The 20121-nt window shown below is 53.6% G+C and overlaps 1 protein-coding gene across 3 annotated transcripts; it reads right to left on the bottom strand.

Moving 5' to 3' along the window:
* Positions 1–1767: 1767 nt before the first annotated feature.
* On the bottom strand, positions 1768–19260 carry Rasgrp2 (RAS guanyl releasing protein 2). Of its 3 annotated transcripts, none has more exons than XM_059262202.1 (17): positions 19147–19260; positions 16792–16939; positions 16077–16179; positions 15550–15612; positions 14901–15032; positions 13989–14139; positions 13633–13806; positions 13404–13520; positions 10329–10610; positions 9367–9444; positions 9018–9140; positions 8624–8739; positions 4165–4306; positions 3922–3958; positions 3396–3572; positions 2146–2208; positions 1768–1973 (listed from the first exon to the last, which is right to left on the bottom strand). In XM_059262202.1, the coding sequence occupies exons 2-16, from the start codon at positions 16862–16864 to the stop codon at positions 2150–2152; spliced, it is 1827 nt and encodes a 608-aa protein (XP_059118185.1). In that variant the 5' UTR covers positions 16865–16939; positions 19147–19260; the 3' UTR covers positions 1768–1973; positions 2146–2149. The 3 variants fall into 3 exon arrangements, with proteins under 3 accessions (XP_059118185.1, XP_059118177.1, XP_059118189.1); XM_059262194.1 differs by lacking the exon at positions 19147–19260 and adding an exon at positions 18700–18794; XM_059262206.1 differs by lacking the exons at positions 16077–16179; positions 19147–19260 and having other exon boundaries at positions 15550–15605; positions 16792–16861.
* Positions 19261–20121: the final 861 nt, after the last annotated feature.

The raw sequence follows: 20121 nt of genomic DNA on the forward strand, positions 1-20121 counted from the left end.
AGACAAGCAGGTACAGTGACCCAATGACAATGCTCATAACCAGGGAATCTGGGTGGGGCGGAACCAAGGGTGACACTGGTCTCCTGCCCCCACCCTCAGCTTTTCCCATCAAGGGCAGGAAAGGTCACTGGAGCCTGCCTCACCTCCCTGCCTCTCTCCTCTAGTCGGGAGGTTCCACATTCAGACCCCTCGTGGCAGCTAGGCCCCACCACTTCAGAATACACCCCTCACATACACAGGCTCCCACCCAGTGTGGACATGGGTGGGAAGCATGAAATAAACACCCTTCTAGGCACACACACAGTCCAGTAGGGTCATAGGGAGGGAAAAACCTACAGACACAGGTGCAGGCCCCACACACACACACACGTGAAGCCCAGACATCCAGATCTGACACATCTGAATGACAGCGGAAAGACAGATACATGTCGCGTCCCGGATGGGCAGAGTTGAGCACCAGGCCACACCACACACTGGGAAGAGGCCAGGAAGGGGCTGGGGGTGGGCTGGGGAGCCGGCCAGGCTGCAGGGATGGAGGCAGCGGGAGGCAGGCTGGCAGAGCAGGAGCGAGCTGCTCTTCACAACACAATCGCCGTCTGTTGTTATAGCAACTCAGCCCCCAAATCGTGAAACGGATATTACAGCCTCCGGAGGGGGAAGGGCAGGAGGGGGCTGAGGACAGAAGGAGAGGCAATGTAGGGGACTCAGTGAGGGACAGGACTAGAGCGGATCCTTGTGACAAGTCAGGAGAATGAGGTGGCCCCAAATATGGACTAGGAGGCCAGGGGAAGTGGAGTCCAAAGGTAGAGGTGGGCAGGAAGTGGGGGCTCTGGGACAGTGGGACAGCAGTGCATTCTCCAAGGAACCTGAGACCACCGCCGGGTCTGCAGAACAGGATGACATGCAGGTAGGGAATTGGGGTGCTCCTTCTCTACTCCCAGAACAACCCAACAGCTGATCTGGGGCATCCTGCAGTGTGGAAATCTGGAGAGGTAACTCCCATTCTCAGAATTGCTATCAGGTACCTCCTGACCCTAGGGGCAGGCCGGGCAGGCTCTAGATCCTCTGGGTGACTCCCATGGACCATCCTCCTGTCCCAGCACAGCCTTAGAAATGGCCTTGGCCTTACTCAGTTAATGGTGACACCCACCCACCCACCCCCCAAGTTCTCCGCGCTGCCAGCTCAGGAGGGAAGAGCAAGCTGGGTTAGGAGAGGCCTCCGGAGCTGAGCAGGATCAATATGCATTTCCTCTGGAAGTCGCTGTCCTTCCGGCTGTCAGCGGCCAAGGGGCTGTGAGACCATGGAGCTCAGCCCCCACCCTGAGGCACACCAGCCCAAGCCTGTAGCTGTCCCCACCCCTCCTGGCTCTCAGCTCTCTCTCCACAGCTGGCACCCTGGGCGCCCTTCTCCCTCCTGCCGTGAGCACCCTGTCCCTGGAGTATTCAACCAGGGCCTAGAAGGTTACCTGGAAGGCAGGGGAGTTTTGCTTATGGGTTGAAAACTCGAGTTGCACCAGGCCCAGCAATTATTGGGTGCAAAGACTCACTAGTGTCAAGGCTCAGAATCCCCCAAGATTCAGGACCCCCTCCCGTTCTAGACCCTTCCCAAGAGCCTTGCGCTCTGAGGTCTTTCTGCTTCTAAGGCCTCGTTACCTCCAGGTTCCAGATGCACATGAGGTTGCAACCTGTCCAACCTAGGAATTCTAGACCCCAACAGTGTAGTCCCTAGAAGCACAGCATCTGAGGATTTTAGGCTAATTGTCCGGATTAATTATTCGGGCCTTTTTATTCCATCTGGAAGATACAAATATTCACAAGAACCTGTACAACCTTAGGGACGCCAGCCCTGGCCCTGACCTCAGTGCATGCCACCCTCAACCCCCACCCTCAGCCCAGTCTCCTGCCCCGGAACTCCAGTCTCCCTGCTGTGCTCCAAGTCTTCCAAAGCAGGAATGAGTCCTTGATAGTCACAGCTGGGAAGAGAAAAAACAGAAGATGTAAGGAAGACAACCCCTTGTCAAAGTATGAGCCCACCTGCCCAGGCTGTTTAGAGAAGTGTTACTTCCTAGGCCCTCCCCCAAGCTAGCTACCCCAGCCCTCTGTGGAGGACTCTGTGGCAGCTTGCAAAGGGGGGGGAGGACTCACCATCTTATAAGTGGATGTCAAACACTCCATCCTCCACTGTCTGGACCTCCTCTTCTCGGATCTCTGTGGAGAGGCATAGGAGAGTTGTCCACAAATCCACCCCGGTCCCTGTGCCCTCAGCAGCCTTCTCCCATCACAGGAGGCTCTCATCCCATCCCCATCCTGGAAGCAGACCCATCCTCCAAAAATCAATCCGCAGAACAACCAAACGACCCCATTTTCGAGGCTTATTCTACGCTTCTTTCTGCCGCGGCTCTTCCCACAGCCACGTCTCTGTGCAGTTTGCTTAAACCTCGATTTTGTGTGTATTGCACAGTTTAGAGTCCAGCACATCTGAAGACTGACTGCAAACAGCTTTCTCTTTTCTATTTTTTGAGGACTTGCGGCAACCCAAATGATTGTGGTCCAATTGCCTTGGACCTCAGTTTAGCTTATTGTTCAGACTGTTCTCGGGGAAAATACTCATTTGGCAAATGATTTTTCAGCAAACTGATCAAAACCAACAGAGATTCCAAGAGTACTACCCAGAGTTATTGGGGGAAGGGACTTTTATAATGACAGGCAAAAAAGAGAAATGCAAACAGTTCACGGAACTCCAGCCCCCCAACAAAACAGAAGTACAGCTGGAATCTTGAAGCTTCTTTAAAATTAGGGTGCACGCCTTTAATCCCAGTACTTGGGAAGCAGAGCTGGCTAGAGCTATATAGTAAAACTCTGTCTCAAAAATAAATTAATTAGGGCTGGAGAGATGGCTCAGACCTGGGTTTAATTCTCAGAACCCACATGGCAGCTCACAACTGTCTCCAATTCCAGGGGATCTGGCATCCTCACACATACATGTATTAACTAAATAAATAAATAAAGTAAGTAAGTAAGTAAGTAAGTCAGTCAGTCAGTTTTTTTAAAATTAATTAATTAAATTAGGGCCTCTCTCCATGCCACCCTCAGAAAGTCGAGACCTCTTTGGGCACATTCTGGCACTCTTACCTATCCAACCCCTTTATAGTCCCACCAAAATAAAAGAATCATAACCAGGCGACGGTGGCTCACGTCTTTAATCCCAGCACTTGGGAGGCAGAGCCAGGTGGATCTCTGTGAGTTCAAGGCCAGCCTGGTCTACAGAGCAAGATCCAGGACAGGCACCAAAACTACACAGAGAAACTCTGTCTCGAAAAACATACATCTCAACCAGCCAGCATCCTGGATAAGTTTATAAGCCACATGACACTGATTCCTGGGGATCCTCTTACCTGGGGGCCGGGAGCTGCGCCTGCCTGGGCGAGGCAGGGAGAAGCTGAAGGCCCGATGGTGGGTATGTGTGGGTGAGGGAGAGGATGAAGAGCCCTCCAGGCTCACACTCTGGGCCCTGCGGCGACACTCCACAGACAGGCGGTCTTTGCACTGTTTGTGGCAGTTCACACCACAAGCTGAGGGAGGGAAGAAGGGGAGCTCAAGGAGGGCCACGGGTCAGAAAACGCTCCATCCCATCCTTCAGGCCTGTGCTTCTCCCAGGGTTCTTTGCTCCTGAGAAAATCACCCCATCAAACTACAAGCCTATTCTATGTCCTCTCCAAAGGATCTTTTCCTAGGCAGCTTGCCTCTCCACAGTCTTTTAAAAGACAAGCCCCTCCTGTCAGTCAGGGTGCCTCTCTAGCTACAATGTACTTCCCTTGCTGGAAATTGTCCCCATCAAAATAAAAATCCCTATGCCAACAGGAACTCTCCCACCTAAACCTTGGTCCAGCAGAGAAGCCATTTGTTCGATTTTTATCTTACCTCTGCATTTGAGGCCCTGCTTGTAGATGCCCAGGATCTGCAATAAAGGAGGGGACCAAGCTGGGGGGTTAAGGTTTTATAGATCTGGAGAACAGGGCCTGGGGTCTGGGAACCAAGGTGTTTTTGCGGGTTGCTTAGCACTCCGGCAGAGGAGAGGCCAGCAGAAGGGCGGGGCGTGGGCCCACAGGCTAGGGCTGGAAGGGTGGATGGATAGCACTGCAAGTCTGGGCAGCGGGCGCTCACCAGAGCTTTGCAGTGGCGACAGGCAACCGGGCGTAGGGAGTTGCTCTCCTGGAAGTTGTGTACGAAGCCCATGCGGCCGCCCAGCACCGAGCTGGAGCGCAGGAAGTAGGAGATCATCTCCTCCCGGCTGATGCAGCCATCCCTGGTGGGCGTGGGGACATCTCAGCTCGAGTCCTCCCCTGGGGCCAGGGTGGGCCTCCCCAACCCCACGGGCAGAGAAAATGGTCCGTGCAAGAAACAAGAGGACACTTAGCATCTACCACGAACTAGTGTGGGCTTGGCCAAGTCATTTCCCTAGGGTTTCCTCCTCAGGACAAAGGTGATCTTGCAGGGGGTGTCAGCTAAAGAAGCCGGGTGTCTCCGGTTCCTGCAGCGTGCTCTGCGCTACACCTCTACACCTGCAGGGAGCCTGAGAACTGCAGGTGCGCCTGTGATCCGGTGTTTCCACCAGACCCCGGCTTCCCAAGGGCCCCTTTTCATCTAGGAATGTATTTTAGGCTCCAGTGTGTTCGAGGCATAGATCTCAGTTCAGATCCCAGCTCTAGCTGGGCATAGTGGTTCATGCCTTTGATGAGAGTTCAAGGCCAGCCAAGTCTACATAGTGAGTTCCAGGATATCCAGGGCTACACAGAGAAATTCTGTTTCAAACACCCGGTCCCCCATAAAAACAGCCTCAGCTCTACTTCTCAGCCCTGTGACCTCAGGCTGGCTAATCTCCTTGTGCTAGAATTTCCTCATCTCCATACAGGCATAACCCTACTTAGTGTGTCCCATGTATTGTTGAGAGTCAAGGGAGAAAATGCATACACATGTCCACGGGGCTAGGTGGGTCCGCAGTCATTTCTCTTTTTTCTATTTTGTACATGTTAATCTGAGATATCCCCCTCCCCGCAGCTTTTTGCTTGTTTTTTTGAGACAGGCTCTCATTACATAGCCCTAGCTGGCCTGGAATTTACTACGTAGACCAGGCTGGGCCAGAACTTACAGAGATCTGCCTGCCTGTCTCCCAAGTGCTAGGATTAAAAAAAAAAAAAAAAAAAAAAAGAGCCATTCCGGTCTCTTGTAGCTGAAGCTGACCTCAAACTTGCTATTATAGCCCAGTCTGGCCTCGAACTCCTCATCCTCCTGCCTCAGTCTCTCAGAAGCTAGAATTACAGGCATGTGCCACCACATCCCACTCCTTGGTCACTTCTTGGTGGCTGTCACTTCCACTGCTGGCCCTTATTTGAAACTTAATGTTCTATGACATGATGATAAAGAACTTTCATCTCAATGGGGCAATTGGTGATTTATTTAAAAAATAAATAAAATAAAATATAGACTTTAGCTAGGCAGACAGGCAGATCTCTGTAAATACGAGGCCAACCTGGTCTACAGAGCAAGTTTCAGGACAGCCAGAGCTACACAGAGAAACTCTGTCTTAAAAAACAATAGAGAGAGAGAGAGAGAGAGAGAGAGAGAGAGAGAGAGAGAGAGGATAGATAGACTTTATATGACATATGTAAACTACATGAAAACCACACTCTCCTTGCATGAGACACAGATGAATACATAAAATCATGAAAGTAAGATTTGAGAATTGTTTTGTGACCTTGAGCAGAGGGCCTTTCTACACATCATACAAATCCAAAATGTCATCAAAGAAAAGGTTGACATATCAAACACACAAAGCTTTAAAAAAAATTTTTATATGGAAAAAGACAACATCAGTGACAGACAATAAGAAAATATTTGCAAACATACTCAACAGCAAGGGGTTAATATCCATTAGTACAGATTCTAAAAATCAACGAGAAGATGCACAAACCCAGCAGGATGACAAAGAATATGAACAATTAACAGAAGAAATATAAGTGGCCAATAAACATATGAATAGACAGTCCCTGTTAGGTTGGAGAAACGCAAATTAACAAAGACACCATTTTCCAACTCAACTGGCAAAACCATTGGGCTTATTATAGCCTCCGCTCCTGGCAAGGAAGCGGGGACACAAGCACACTTGGGCACGGCTGACAGGGTGCAACCTTGTCTGAGGTCAGTTGGCAAGCTCTCTCTCCTAACTTAAAATGTACATTGCTTTGGATCCAGTGAGCCCACTTCTAGGAATCTCTCCTCCAGAAACAGTGGCCCAAGGAAGTGGACACCAAGACTTTCCCAGAAGCGGGACAGACAGATCATTACAGAGCAGCTCTGGACCATCTACATTTGTATCAGTGGGAAGAGGCACAGGTGAAGGGGTGGCCGGCCACACAGTGCAGTCCTCTAAAGAATGACACAGTGTGGACACCACAGCCCAGCAGCAGAGTGCTTGCCTGGAACATGAAGCCCCAGTTCAATACCCAGAACCCCAAAATAAAAAATAAATAAATAAGTGATGCACCCCTACATGAATCCATGTGGAAAGATGTGTGTGATACTACAGACATAAAAACAGGCCTGGGATGTGGCTCAGGGCTGAAGTGCTTGCCTTGTATGTATAAGGCCCTGGGTTCAATACTCAGCACAGAAAAGAACTAAAATGTGGGCCGGGGTGGCTCACCCCTGGAATCCCAGCACTCTGGAGGCCAAGATTGTATGGCCAGCTGGGCTACATAATACGTTCCCAGCCAGCCTAAGCTAGAGTGAGACCCTGTCTCCAAAAAAAAGGAAGTAAATGAATAAGTGAAATAATAACAAAAGTAATCAACAGTGCTTTTTAATGCATAGATGATTTTGCAAGAGATAGAAATCTTCAAGTTCCAAAAATAGAGTTTCAGAAGCCAGACATGGTGGTTACATACAATTCCTCTCATCAGAGGAGTCTTGGGGAGGCCAAGGCAGGAGAATCACAAGTTCAACACCATGCCTTACTATAGAGTCAGTTCAAGACTGGCCTGGTATACATAACAACCTGTCTTAAACAACTTAAAAAAAAAAGCGTGAGGGGCGGGGATAACGAACTCAAAAGAAGCAGTAAGCTGGGACTGGTCTTCTGAATTCTAAGGGAGCTGGAGATGAGACCCAGGGCCTTGAGCATGCTAAGCCCAGGAGCTGCCACTGACCTACATCCCAGGTAAATAGCCTCCTCTCCCTTTATGAGTCCAATAATGAGGTTTGGTGGCCAATTAGCTGTCTGAGCTTATAAAAGGTTGAGTCTTAGGACTGAGGCTCCATGAAGCTGCAGCCTTCAGGGTTAAGAGCCCAGAAAAACAAACAAACAAACAAACAAACAAACAAACCCACCCACCAACCCAGGGAGAAAACATGAAACTGGATGCTTCTGTTGCAATCTGGCCCTCAGTGGGAATAGATAAACACGTGAATCCTGTTTGTCTATAAAATACACTTCAGACCAAAATCTGCATCTATTTTACATGCTTGACAAAAAGGATGGAAGCAGCCAGGCAGGGTGGCACACACCTGTGATCCCAGCACTAGGAAAAATAAAGAAGGATCGCTCTGAGTTTGAGGCCAGCCTGAGCTAGATAATGAGTTCAAGCTAGCCTGGGCTACATAATGAGGACTGAAACATTAGTTTACTTTTTTTTTTTCCTGTGTAGAACAGGTTGTCCTGGAACTCCCGGAGACCCTCCTGCCTCTGACCCTCCTCCACCAATGCTGGGATTAAAGGCCCTGCTTTTTTTGTTTTTGTTTTTTAACATGCACTTACTTTAAACACTTTGTTCATTGGGAATTGACGACCTGGATTCTGTTCTTACCATCAATTTTTGCAATGTGGGAACAATAATAAACTTTTCTTTTCAGACAGAGCCTCATGTAGCCCAGGCTAGCTTCAAATTTGCTATGTAGTTGAAGATGACTTAGAGCTGGCCTCTCTGCTTCCACCTCCCAAATGCTGGGATTCCAGGAGAGTGTCACTATGCCCCGTTACACAGTAGTAAAGATGAAACCCAGGGCTTAGTGCATGCTCGGCAGACACTCTACCAACTGAGACACATTCCCAGCCCCCAAACCACATATTTTTGAAATACAGGTCACATTTAAAAATAAATCAAACTGGGATGGACCGTAAATTTTGACTGGGTTTTTGTCATCTCAGCAAAAACGGGGCATAAACATGGTTACGGAGGGCACATTTAACCTGCTTCAGAGAACCAGATGTTTTTCCAAATTGTCAGCATATGAATTGTGGATAAGCAAGTGGGTGCTGCTAATTACGGCCTTTCTTACTGTTCATTAAAGCCAGCTACCCAGGGGCTCAACTTCCCCACACTCATGGCAGCTGTGCGCTCCACAAATAAAATAGTGTTCTTTGCAAGGCTCAGGTGGGGCTCCCCCATCTGTCCAAACTAGCCAGGTAACGCTATCCCTCTATGGCTGGCAGCTTCCTCCCACCCCAAGCGCATGGGCAGCTTCCCAGGCAAGGCCTTGCTCTCTGCACACTCAAGAAGTGGAGCCCAAGGGGAAGTGGGGTGATGCCTTCCCTCTACCCCACCCCCCAGGCCCTAGTCCTCCTCACTGGTTCTGGTCCAGGTCCCCAAAGGCGCTGAGATAAGGAAAGTTGCCCCGGATGATCTGGAACTCCTCCTGGGAGATGTGACCATCCCCATCGACGTCAAAGTTCCGGAACACAGACTACAGAGGAACATACAAGGCCAGGAGAAGGGAGAATTAAAAGGACCGTCTGAGCCCAGTCTATATGATGCAGAGTATCAGAGATGTCTCCCCATGTCCCTTTCAGTCCTGCCACACCAGCCCATAATGCAGCTAGCGTGCTGTGCTCTGTGCCTCCTGGGGAGTGGTCGGAGGACTGGCCTTCAGATACAGCAGTGGCTCCCAGGGCAAGGCTCTGGAGAAACTAGCTTCATGGACCCCTGCTTCCAGCAGATTCCCTCACCCTCCAGACCTCTCACCTCTACCATCTTCTCGATGTGCTCTGCCACCAAGGCCTGGTCCAGCTTAGGCTTGGCAACTGAGGTCCACTCTTCTAGCACAGGAGGTCGGGGAGGCGGGGTGCAGCTGGTGGGGCTGGTTGGCTGTGGGAACGGTCAGGTCTGAGCCAGGGCCAGAGTGGGAATGAACCTAAGGCTCCAATAAATAGAAAGAGCCTGCCCAAAGCCAACCCCACCCCACCCCCACCCCCACCCCCAGGATTCCACTGTCAAGCAAGTAGGTGGGTGTAGTGGATGGGGAACGTTCTTTCTGTCCTTGTACCCCCCCAGGATCCTCAAGTGCAAAGTGAGGGGTGAGGGGCCCCCTTACCGATGACTTGGAGCGTGGTTCACGCTGCAGGGAGAGCTGATACAGCTCATCCTCTGTCTGGTACTGATCCAGGGACACCTAGGGCACATAGGTCTAGTAATACCCTCAGGTTCCAGCTCCCCTCTTACATGGGAGCTACAAACCCAGGGCCACAGAACTACCAGTCTGCCCAGAGCCTGATGGGAAAGCTAGACGCAGGACAAAGGCCACCTTAGAAAACACCCCAACCACTCCATGCCAGCCGGCCCACAGAGCAAACTTTATTTATTTATTTATCTATTTATTTATTTATTTTGGTTTTTCGAGACAGGGTTTCTCTGTGTAGCCTTGCGTCTTTCCTGGAACTTGCTCTGTAGCCCAGGCTGGCCTTGAACTCACAGAGATCCGCCTGCCTCTGCCTCCCAAGTGCTGGGATTAAAGGTGTGCACCACCGCCCGGCTGAACAAACTTTAAAAACAACGCACTGGCAAAATATCAGCCAAGACGAGGAGTCAGAACCTTTGCCCAAAGCTGGGCATGGTCCCTGCGATCCAAGCACTCTGTAGGTTCAGGCAGAGACCACCACGAGCTCAGAGCTGGCCGAGGCCCCTAATAAGTTTGTGTCAACCTGGCTCACAGCGTGAGATCCTGTCTCCAACAGCTAAATTAATAACCACTAAAAGAAACTTCACTCAGGAGCCAGGACCGCATTAGAAATCACTCACGTCACCCACCAAATCCACAGCTTAGTCCTATCCACCGCCAGGAGCTCAACTTAGGACCAAGGGACTCAGACCCAGCCCATGGTCCACACAGCAGCCTTGGGATCAGACCACAGGCCTGTGTCTCAGCCCGACCTTGGAACCACCTCCGGGTTCAGTGCAAACCTCATAGACCAGGCTAAACCTCCGCCCCTTGCTCAGAACCCAGCACGCCCACAGCCGTAGCAAACGCATATGTAGACACTGTGCCCAGCCCCTCACCGTGAGCAGACTCAGCAGGTCAGGGTTGGCTTGCACTGGAGGTCGCAGGCTGGTCACCATGGCCAACTCCTCCAGAATGCTAAAAAGCTGCCTCATCTTGGCTCCATTGAGCCTGGTCCGAGCCGGGTCCAGCCAGTCAGGCAGCGCCAGCTGCAGGGCCACCAGATCCTTGAGGTGCACACCCAGGATAGGGAAGCGGAAGCCCACGCAGGCTGCCAGCCTGCGCCGGTAGTTGCTGTAGTTGCCAGTGGCTGTCACTAATTCTGTCAGACCTTCCCAGAGCTGGGGGAAAAAGTCAGAGTGTTACTCACACACACCACTCAGCTGTCCTCCCACCTCAGCCCTACAACTGTGGGAATGGAGTGGGGCAAGGTCCAAGGGAACAACTGTGAGCTACCATACATCTACACCAGGGCTGAGCACAGGTTATCAACATCTAAACACAGGCCTATTGACCAAGAAGGATGTTATTACACATGGTGTTTGGTGATAGTAAATAGTGGAAAAAACTTATACTGAGCATGGTCACATAAGGCCAGAATCCCAGCAGCGGGGAGGCGGATGCAGGAGAATCACTGTGGGCCTGAATTTATAAATTCAAAGCCAGTCTCATCTACATAATGAGTTCCAAGCTAGCCAGGATTATACAACAAAACCTTGTCTCGAAAAGTGGCTGGAGAGATGGCTCAGAGGTTAAAAGGACAGGCTGCTCTTCCAGAGGTCCTGAGTTCAATTCCCAGCAACTACATGGTGGCTCACAACCAACCATAATGAAGTCTGGTGCCCCCTTCTGGCAGCATACAGACAGAACACCATATGTATAAATAAATCTTTAAAAGGCTTTGAGTTCGAGGCCACCCTGATCTGCAGAGCTAGTTCCAGGACAGCCAGGGCTAAACAGAGAAACCCTGTCTCCAGGAAAAAAAGTGGTGGTAGGGTCCTTCAAAGAAAAGCTTGAGATGGGGATGCAGTGCAGTTGGTATAGTGCTTGCCTATTTTGCATAAGGCCCTGGGTTTGATCCCTAGCACCACCTAATCAGGTGTGGCGGTGTATGTCTCTGCTGAGAGCATCATCCTTGGTCACACAGCAAGTTCAAGGACAGCCTGGAATATATGAGACCCAATCTCGAAAACAATGTGAAAGTGCACTGGAAGGCAGAGGCAGGCAGATCTCTGTGGGTTCAAGGCCAGCCTGGTCTACCATAGGGAATTCCAGTATAGCCAGAGGTACCCAGTGAGACCCTGAATCAAAGAAAGAAATAAAAAGAGGGAGAGACAGAGAAGAAAAGAGAGAAAGAAGGCTGACAAGATGGTTGAGAGCCAGGTGGATCTCTGTGAGTTCAAGGCCAGCCTGGTCTACAGAGCGAGATCCAGGACAGGCACCAAAACTACACAGAGAAACCCTGTCTTGAAAAACCAAATGATAATAATAATAATAATAATAATAATAATAATAAAGAAAACTCTCAAGTGTTCAACAATATATCAAATACTAAATTAGGACAGATTTACAATAACATGAGACAACAAAAAAAAGCAATTGCCCCACATGACAAGATGACAAGCCCCGCCTATCCGGGCAGAATGAAAAGATCTGAGACGTAACATCCGGTGTGCTTCTACTCAGAGGAAGTTGGAAACGGGCAACAAAAAGCCCAACATTTTGTTCTGGGATGCACATACAGTAAAACTAAAGAAGAGGAAAGCCTTCATCATGGAGGTCCTGCCCCTGCCCCTGCTGCTTGGGCAGGGGTCACCTTATCATCTTTTAAGGAGCAGCAATGTTTTCTGGGCTCTGTTGGTTTGGACTTGGTGCTCGGTCAAAAACCAGGGTCTTCAAGTGTAACTACCCCTGAGCACACTCCAGCCGACAGTCTTTTTTTTTTTTTTTTTTTAAAGATGTATTGCCGGGCAGTGGTGGCTCACACCTTTAGTCACAGCACTTGGGAGGCAGAGGCAGGTGGATCTCTGAGTTCAAAGATAGCCTGGTCTACAGAGTGAGTTCCAGGATAGCCGAGGCTACGAAGAGAAATTCTGTCTTAGAAAAACCACAAATAAATAAATAGACAGACAGACAGATAGATAGATAAATTGTATCCTATGCATGTGGGATATTCTGCCTGCATGTATGTATGTGTACTGTGTGCATGCCTGGTACCCTGAGCCAATTTGTAGGTGCTGGGCACTGAACCTGGGTCCTCTGCAAGAGCAACAAATGCTCTTAACCACTGAGCCGTCTATCCGGACCTCAGTGTTCTACTTTTTAAACTATGTAGTGGCTTTCCCCCTTTTATTATTATTTTTTTCTGAGACAGGGTCTCATGATGTAGCCACTGGGGAAATGGCTCATCAGTGAAGTGTCCACCATGCAAGCATGAGGGCCCAAGTGTGGGTCCCTGGCACCCACATAAAAGCCAGGCATAGTCGTATACATGTCTGTAACCAGAGCACTCAGTGGGTGGATAAAGACATTCTGGAGCTCATTGGCCAGTTAGTGAGTTCTGCGTTCAGTAAAAGACCCTATCTCAAGATAAAATGGGGCTGGAGAAGTGGCTCAGAGCACCTGCTGAGCGTCTAGTTCTGTTTTCAGGATCCGTGTCAGGCACCTCACATGCCTACAACTCCAGCTCCAAAGGATCCAATCTGGTCTCCATGGGCACACGAATATATGTGGCATACACACATACCCATCAATAAAATAAATTACTAAGAACTTTAAAAAGAGAAAATGAAGTGAGTGACAGAGGAAGACAATCAAGGTGACCTTTGCTCTCCTGCATGCACCTACGCTATACATGCACATATAAACACACATAAAGTTTAAAAAAGAAACTAGCTTTGGAGCCTGTCCTGGATCTCACTCTGTAGAGCAGGCTGGCCTTGAACTCACAGAGATCCGCCTGTCTCTGCCTCTGGAGTGCTAGGATTAAAGGCGCCCAGCCAGCTTAGAGCTCTTACTCCCTCCTCCAAGCCTCAGTTTCCTCAACTGTCAGACAAGAACTGTCATGCCCAGGCCCCAGCACTGTACTGGGAAGGCTGCAACTGAGAAGCCTAGGCCCCTCCCAAACCAGGTACCTTGATGGTCTCAGGGCTGACATGGTTGTGGGTCTCCTTGAGGCGTGAGATGGAGCTGTGGCTCAGGCCTCCGACAACAGCCATCAGTGTGTTGAAGTTCTGCAGCTGCAGCAGTTTCTGGGAGGCGAATAGAGAGGGGAGGCAGCGTGTCACCCCGGCCACCCTTCTGGAGAGAAGGGGAAGGGCTTGATGGCCACAAGGAGGCTGGGCACGCAGGGAGAGTGGGCACCTCTGCCACATGCACGAAGTGTGTGATGACCAGTGCCCGCTGCGTGGCTGTGGGCTTGCTGAGGATCATGAGCTGGACCCACTGTGAGACGCTGTTGAAGAGGGAGATGAATCGCTCCAGGACAGGGTTGTCTACGGTGCAGCCGTGAGTCACAAAGCTGTGATAGTCCTGGAACTGCAGGCAGGTGGACTTGGCCTGAGTGCCCTGCCGGCCTCTCCCATTGCTCACCCTCCCACGGTCATTTAATGGGACCACCCAACCATCCTTGGGAGCCAGCCTATCCCCGAGTCTTAGCCCTTTCTGGAACCCCCTTCTCAACCCACACTGCACCCCAACCACAAGCCTTCAGGCCACACCAGGATCTTGCAGAAGGAGCGGTACTCCAAGTAGGTGAGATGCTCTGCCAGCTCCATAGGCTCCAAGTGGTCAAACAGCAGGGACATCTTGCGCTTTTTCTGTTCCACAGGGTTCCGCTGGGTCACCTGCCGCTTCCACTTGTAGGTGGGGCTGGGGGAGCAGGGGTAGTGAGCCCTGTGCTGGAGATGTCCCCTGCCTCCTGCGACCCCACACACACTCAGACATGCCACTCAAACTGACTTGGGACCTGAACAGCAGGAGCCACCATCCTAAGCACTAACATCCCCAAGTCCCAGCAACTCCTCCACACACCCCCTTCACCATGCGCTCAACACACGGATGGACAACGTACTCTGTGCCTGCGCTGGGGTACAGAGGTGAACAAGACACGGTTCCTGCCCTCGAGGAGCTCACAATCTACTGGGGGAGACAGACACAGAAACATGCCATCACCAAACAGTGGGGCACATGTTCCCAGTGCTCTGGGCAGCCGTCTGCACAAAGCATCTCGGGAAAACAGGAGAGAGTGACAAATTCTGCCCCGGAGGAGTAGCACACCCTCACCAGGCAGGGACGTCACACTCGTGCTGAGTCTGGTGACAATGGAGGAGACAGGGCAACAAGAGCGAGTACCATGGAGAAGAAGGATGCAGGACACAGACAATGGCGCGTGGACCCAAACAGTCGCAGGATGAAGTGTGTGGGATGCAGGATAGGCCGTGGGAGACAGGACAGGCTAGCCTGACACCACGAAAGGCCTTAATAGCTGGAGGTGTCTTGAAGGTGACAGGGAGTCATGGAAGGTTTTCAAGCAAGAGAGTGACATGACCCTCACTCATTCAATTGAACAGACATTTATTAAGCACAGAGGGTGTAGGAAGCTTAGTGCCCCCTGAGCTCCCCCCACGCACACGCTCTCGATGTCGATGAGGCTGCTGTGCCTTCGGCTCCCTTCTTGGTCTAGCAGGGCCTTCAGCTCTTTGATCTGCTCAGCCAGCTCTGGGTTCAAGTCAAACTCTGCAGGGAATGCTGAGATCCAGTACCTGGTGGAGGGGCAGGCAGAGTCAAGTCACCTAAGGCAGCCCCCCCCATCCCCAAGTGGGCAAGAGAAGCAACTATGAAGACTGTATTCACGCCTTTAATCCCAGCACTCGGGAGGCAGAGCCGGGTGGATCTCTGTGAGTTCGAGGCCAGCCTGGGCTACAGAGTGAGATCCAGGACAGGCACCAAAACTACACAGAGAAACCCTGTCTCAAAAAGCAAAAACAAAAGAAAAAAAAAAAAGACTGTATTCACCCCCCAAAGAGTGAGGTAAAATGTCTCAAAGTATGTTCTGTCAGAACACCCACCCACCCCACCCACCCCTATCCTCCGGTGCAAATTTCTTTCTCCATCCTCCAACCCCAACACACACCAGCAGAAAATAACAAGGCCAGCAGCACACCTGGACAGCATCCACTGGTAAACCCACGTGGTCGATTCCCTGGACGCTGTCCACTCCTGCAGCCCACCTGAAGCTTGAGAAAGGCAGCAAGAGGGGGGGCCAGGACCCAGACTCACCTGACCAGGTGACACGTTTTCACCTGTAGAGAATTGGAGTTGTCCTTCCGGGATTGCTGATAGGTAAGGAGAGTTAAGGACAACAGCATGAAACCCGAGGCTAGAAACAGCAGCAGAGGGTGGGACCTGTGTACCCAGGGGTGGGACTCTAGCCAAAGCCTGGGTTCCAGGAGGATTGGGGAAGGGGGGACGAACACTGCAGGAACAGCCATAGATGGAGGTAGAGGGTTGGACTCCACCATAGGTGGAGAGGAGGACCCGGCCTCGGAGAAGGGCAAGAAGAAGTCCCTGGACAGGGCAGGGACAGATCCAAGACCTTGGTGGGGAGGCGAGGGCAAGGCCTAGGTTACAGAAGAGACCAGGTCCTCAGCTAGGTACAGGACAAAGCCTAGGCCCTAGGAGACAGGACGGTCTCTGAATTGTGGGATATAGGCAAGGCCTGCACTCGAGGATGTAAGGCCCTGAGCAAACCAAGCAGGATGGACTCATGGACCCAACCGGGCCTCAGCCATTCCCGCCAAGGATATAAGTGGAGCAGTTTCGCGGCCAGCTGAGAGGAAGGTATGTACCAGGGGTGCATCATGAGAAACATGCGCACTAGCTGAGGATCTCGCACCTTTCCGGAGTCATCTGCTCCAAAAGTCAAAGCGAAGGCGGCTGACCCTTGGTCCGGAGGCTCAGATACCAAAGCCTAGTCTGCAGTCTGGGGTCAGGTCCCTGGGTCTGCACGCCTGACCCCGCCCACCTACTGTTTTTCCCAGCACTCCAAAGCCAGGAGGTCAAAGTTCAGAAAGAAGTCTGGGTGGGCAAGGGGTACCATAGGATCCAGGAGCTGGAGGAGGGGAGCTTGGAGCAAGCCCATAGTCCAGAGGGGAACCAGCTGGGGCGGAAGGAGCCTGGGTTCCCCGGGGTCAAGAATCCAGAGGTCATTTCCTGAGTGCTGGGGGAGGGGGCACCCCTTCACCAGATAAACCAACCCCCATCTGCCGGAAACAGTTCCCAGGCTAGAGATAGAGAGTTCCTCCGGATCCCCCAGGGAGACAGATAATGCCCCTCCCAGATCAGAGTTGGGACCTCCCAGGACCCCCAATTCCCTGCCGTGTGGATAAGGGGTATATTTGGGCACTCCTCTGCAAAGAAGAGAGACTTTCGTTAAGTGGACTGCAGGACAGGAGCCTGGGTAGGTCCTGGCCAGGGTCTGCTTCAGGCTTGGTGTGCCCCCTCGTGCTGCAGGTAACTCACCAAAGGCTTCGATGCAGCCTCTGAGCAGCTCCTCTACCGTGCAACCCTTGTCCAAGTCCAGAGTGCTCGCCATGGCCGCCGGTGCCCGTGAGTTGGACCCAAGCTACGGTCCGAAAGCCTCCCACGGGGCTCGAACCCCACCCTTGTCCTGGGAGAAGCAGAGTGGGAGTCAGCGGAGGCACCGAGGGAGCGCGGGGAGCATAGGAACGGGGCGGAGCAGGCACGCCCCCTGCTGGGCAGGGGCGGAGTTGCCTGCTGCTGCCACTCCCGGGGTTAAACGGTCCTGCCCCGGGATGGTGCAACCCGCTAGTTGGGAAATGGACTAGCCGAGAGGCTTCCGGCCCACCCTCGGAGTCGCGGGAAGGTAGAAGGGCTCTACCAGAATAAGGGACGAGCCAGGAACCCAGGGGTCAGATGGTGCCCCAAGCCTCCTGGCGGGCCCTCCTTTCCTAGCGCTAGCTCCCCACAGGCACCTGCAGCACCCCGCAGCTCGGTTCTGCGCTCCTCCTGCTTCCCCTCCCTTAACAGCCTCCCTTCCCCCGCAGGGTTATTTTGGGAACCCAGTGCCTGAGGGGACCTCGGAGGAATTTCTCCCTGGGATGGGAGGAGGGAGGAGAGAACCCAGGCGTCCTGCCCACATCGCCCCTTCCTGGGCTCCCCGCGAGTGGGAGGCGGGGCCGTAGCATCCCCCAGGGGCCTGCCCTTGTGGGGAGGGCCGGAGTGGAGAAGAACATTCCTGGGGCGGGGGCGGGGGTAGCCCACTGCGGCTGGGAGGTGTCAGTGGGAAGCCAGAGCCTGGGAACCGTGGGCTCCCAAGCCACATGTACGAAGGTCCCAAGGGTGCCGGCTCAGCCCCTCCAGAATTGTCATATATTTCCCTAGCCTGGGCTCCTGACCTCCTACCCACCCTGCTGCATAGTTAAATTGTGCGTGAGAGCACCAAGTAGAGTGCCCAGAAGGGGCCGCTAGCGCCATGGGGGTGGCCATGGCCTGCATGACACCATTAAGTAACCCTGGCCACCAGCGGGGACTATAAGCATCCATACAGGGGCAAACACCCATTCTCTAGACAAGTTACCTGCCGGAGGCCAATGACCTACATTAAGAGCAAGAAGACCCTTCTCACACACATCAGGGTCACAGACACTCTCCTCCCATCCTGTCACACACAATGGCACCCACACCCCATGCACACCTGCAATGAAAATCTTCAGCCACACATACCCAGGTCCTTTACTCCAGAATCCAAACCTGCACGCAGTTCTCCTCCCAGACCTTCTGTTCACTTGAACCAGCCCAGCCTCTGATCGCTCGGCCACAGTAGCTCTGACATCTGTACACGTGTGCACACACGCAGACAGTGTGCATCTCCACCCATGTGCACTCCCACACACATGCACATACCCCCGTGGTGGCGCACACACCCATTCCGCCGCCCCTCCCCCTTCAATCATGCTCCAGGACACACAGCCTCAGGGCCCGGGGTTCCTCACACTCCGGACCTTGCCAGAGCCTTGCCCCGAGGAAAGGGACTTTGCCCTACCACAAACTCCCCCACATTAGGATGTCCTCCCGAGGACTTCTCCTCGGAGCCATTCGCTTCCTAGCCGGGTGACCTTGAGAATCATTTGGCCTCTCTGAACCTCAATTTTCCCATCTGTCAAATGGGGACTTGCATGGAAGGGCCTGGTAGAGACGTGTCAGGCTAGCACCGGTGTGTCATGGACTCCCCCCTCCCGCGGGTGGCTCTAAGTGCCTTAGCCCTTCTGCAAGCTCTGTCCTACCCAGGACCGGTCCGCAGATTCCCCACCCACCCGCAGTCCCCGCCGGCCTGCCCCTAGGGGATCCCAAGGGACCGCGCCCTCCATGTCCCACGCCCCGCCCGCGCGCGCACGCTCGCTCACTCACTCTTGGGACCCGCAGCGCGGAGCCCGCACCCAGCCCGGCCCGCGCCACCTCCGTGCGCTCCCGCCCGCCGGCCTCGCTGCGGCTGCGGCTCCAGCCCGCTCTCCGCGCTACGGCCCAGCGCCCCGCCGCCCCGCCCCCTCCCCGCCCCTGCGCCCCGCGCCGCGCCTCCTCCACTGGGGACTCCCCCTCTCGCCCCGCGCGCTTTGGGCCCTACAGCAGCTTAACCCCTCCCCTGCCGCCCCAGAGCGCGTGGCCGCGGGCGGGGGGCTGCGCCACTGGTGGCGTGGGGACCTGGTGCGGCAGCCCTCCCCCACCGCGACACCCCCAGGCTCTGCGCCCCGCCTGGGTGTCGCACGGAGGAAGCCGGGAGGGGCAGGAAGCGGACTGCGGTGGGGAAGGGGCGCCCCGCCCAGCCCCCCGGCCCGGGTTCCTGTTTTCGAGACAAACCGTTCCCACGGGGTTCACCCTGCCCGGGCCGGGCGTCTTCCTGCGGGCAGCAACGGCCCGGGCCTGGTGGAGGTCGCGGGCGTGGGGCTGCGGGTCCTTGCGATGGCCTGGGGGAGGGGCTAGGACAAAATGCGAGCTGTTTTTGGTCGAGTGGAGCCTCATGGGGTGAGGAATGAATGAACGAAGACGCGGCTCCCTGGGGACCCAGGCTCGAAGTCCAGAGGTGGGGCGGGGGGCACCCCACTGGGCCAGAGGGGAAGGGGCACCTGCAAACTGGGTAGGTGCTCTGCAGCTTCGGAACTGGAGGCCTAGATGCATGGGCCCAGGAGAGGAGGAACTTGGGAGGGGCAGCCACAAGCAGTTGGGGTCCCTCACAAGCTGGCCTAGGGGATAGGTAACAGTTTCCGGCCGTTTAGACTCACTGTGAAACCCGGGGCCCCAAAACCCTTTCGGAAGATTGCCCCTCCCTGCTTTGGGCGAAGGAGGCAGGACCTCCTCTACACTTCAGTCTTGGTAATGTGAGGCTCAGAACAGGCCCTTTATAGATTTCAGTTTCTCCAGAACCAGGAATATGCCACTGCCCTCGCCTAAACGGTCTGCGAATGCCCTAAGCCCTAATACTCCCCTGATTTCGGATTTATCGTAGCCACCTGCTAAGAGACCCCAAAACGCCGCAGTGGGGCGGGGCTAGGGGCGGGGCCAAGAAGGAGCCCAGCCTCCTCTGGACCCTCCCCAACAGCATGGATGCTCCCTAGTCCCAGAGGCTCCAGTCCGAATCTCGACTCCCTGACCCGGTGGGCCCCACCCAGGCAGACGCCCCGCCCCCGGCCAACTAAGCTGGCCGGTGACCTAGTATGGACACAGCGCTGGGAAGAGAGGCGTGGAGGGCGACGCCGGAAAAGGGACTGAGTCCCAGGCACCGCCCATGGGCTGCCCCTCTCCCCGCAGACGATGCACCTGCCTCGGTGTGTGTTG

Source organism: Peromyscus eremicus, chromosome 1 (assembly GCF_949786415.1).
Source record: "Peromyscus eremicus chromosome 1, PerEre_H2_v1, whole genome shotgun sequence".
Taxonomy (NCBI): domain Eukaryota; kingdom Metazoa; phylum Chordata; class Mammalia; order Rodentia; family Cricetidae; genus Peromyscus; species Peromyscus eremicus.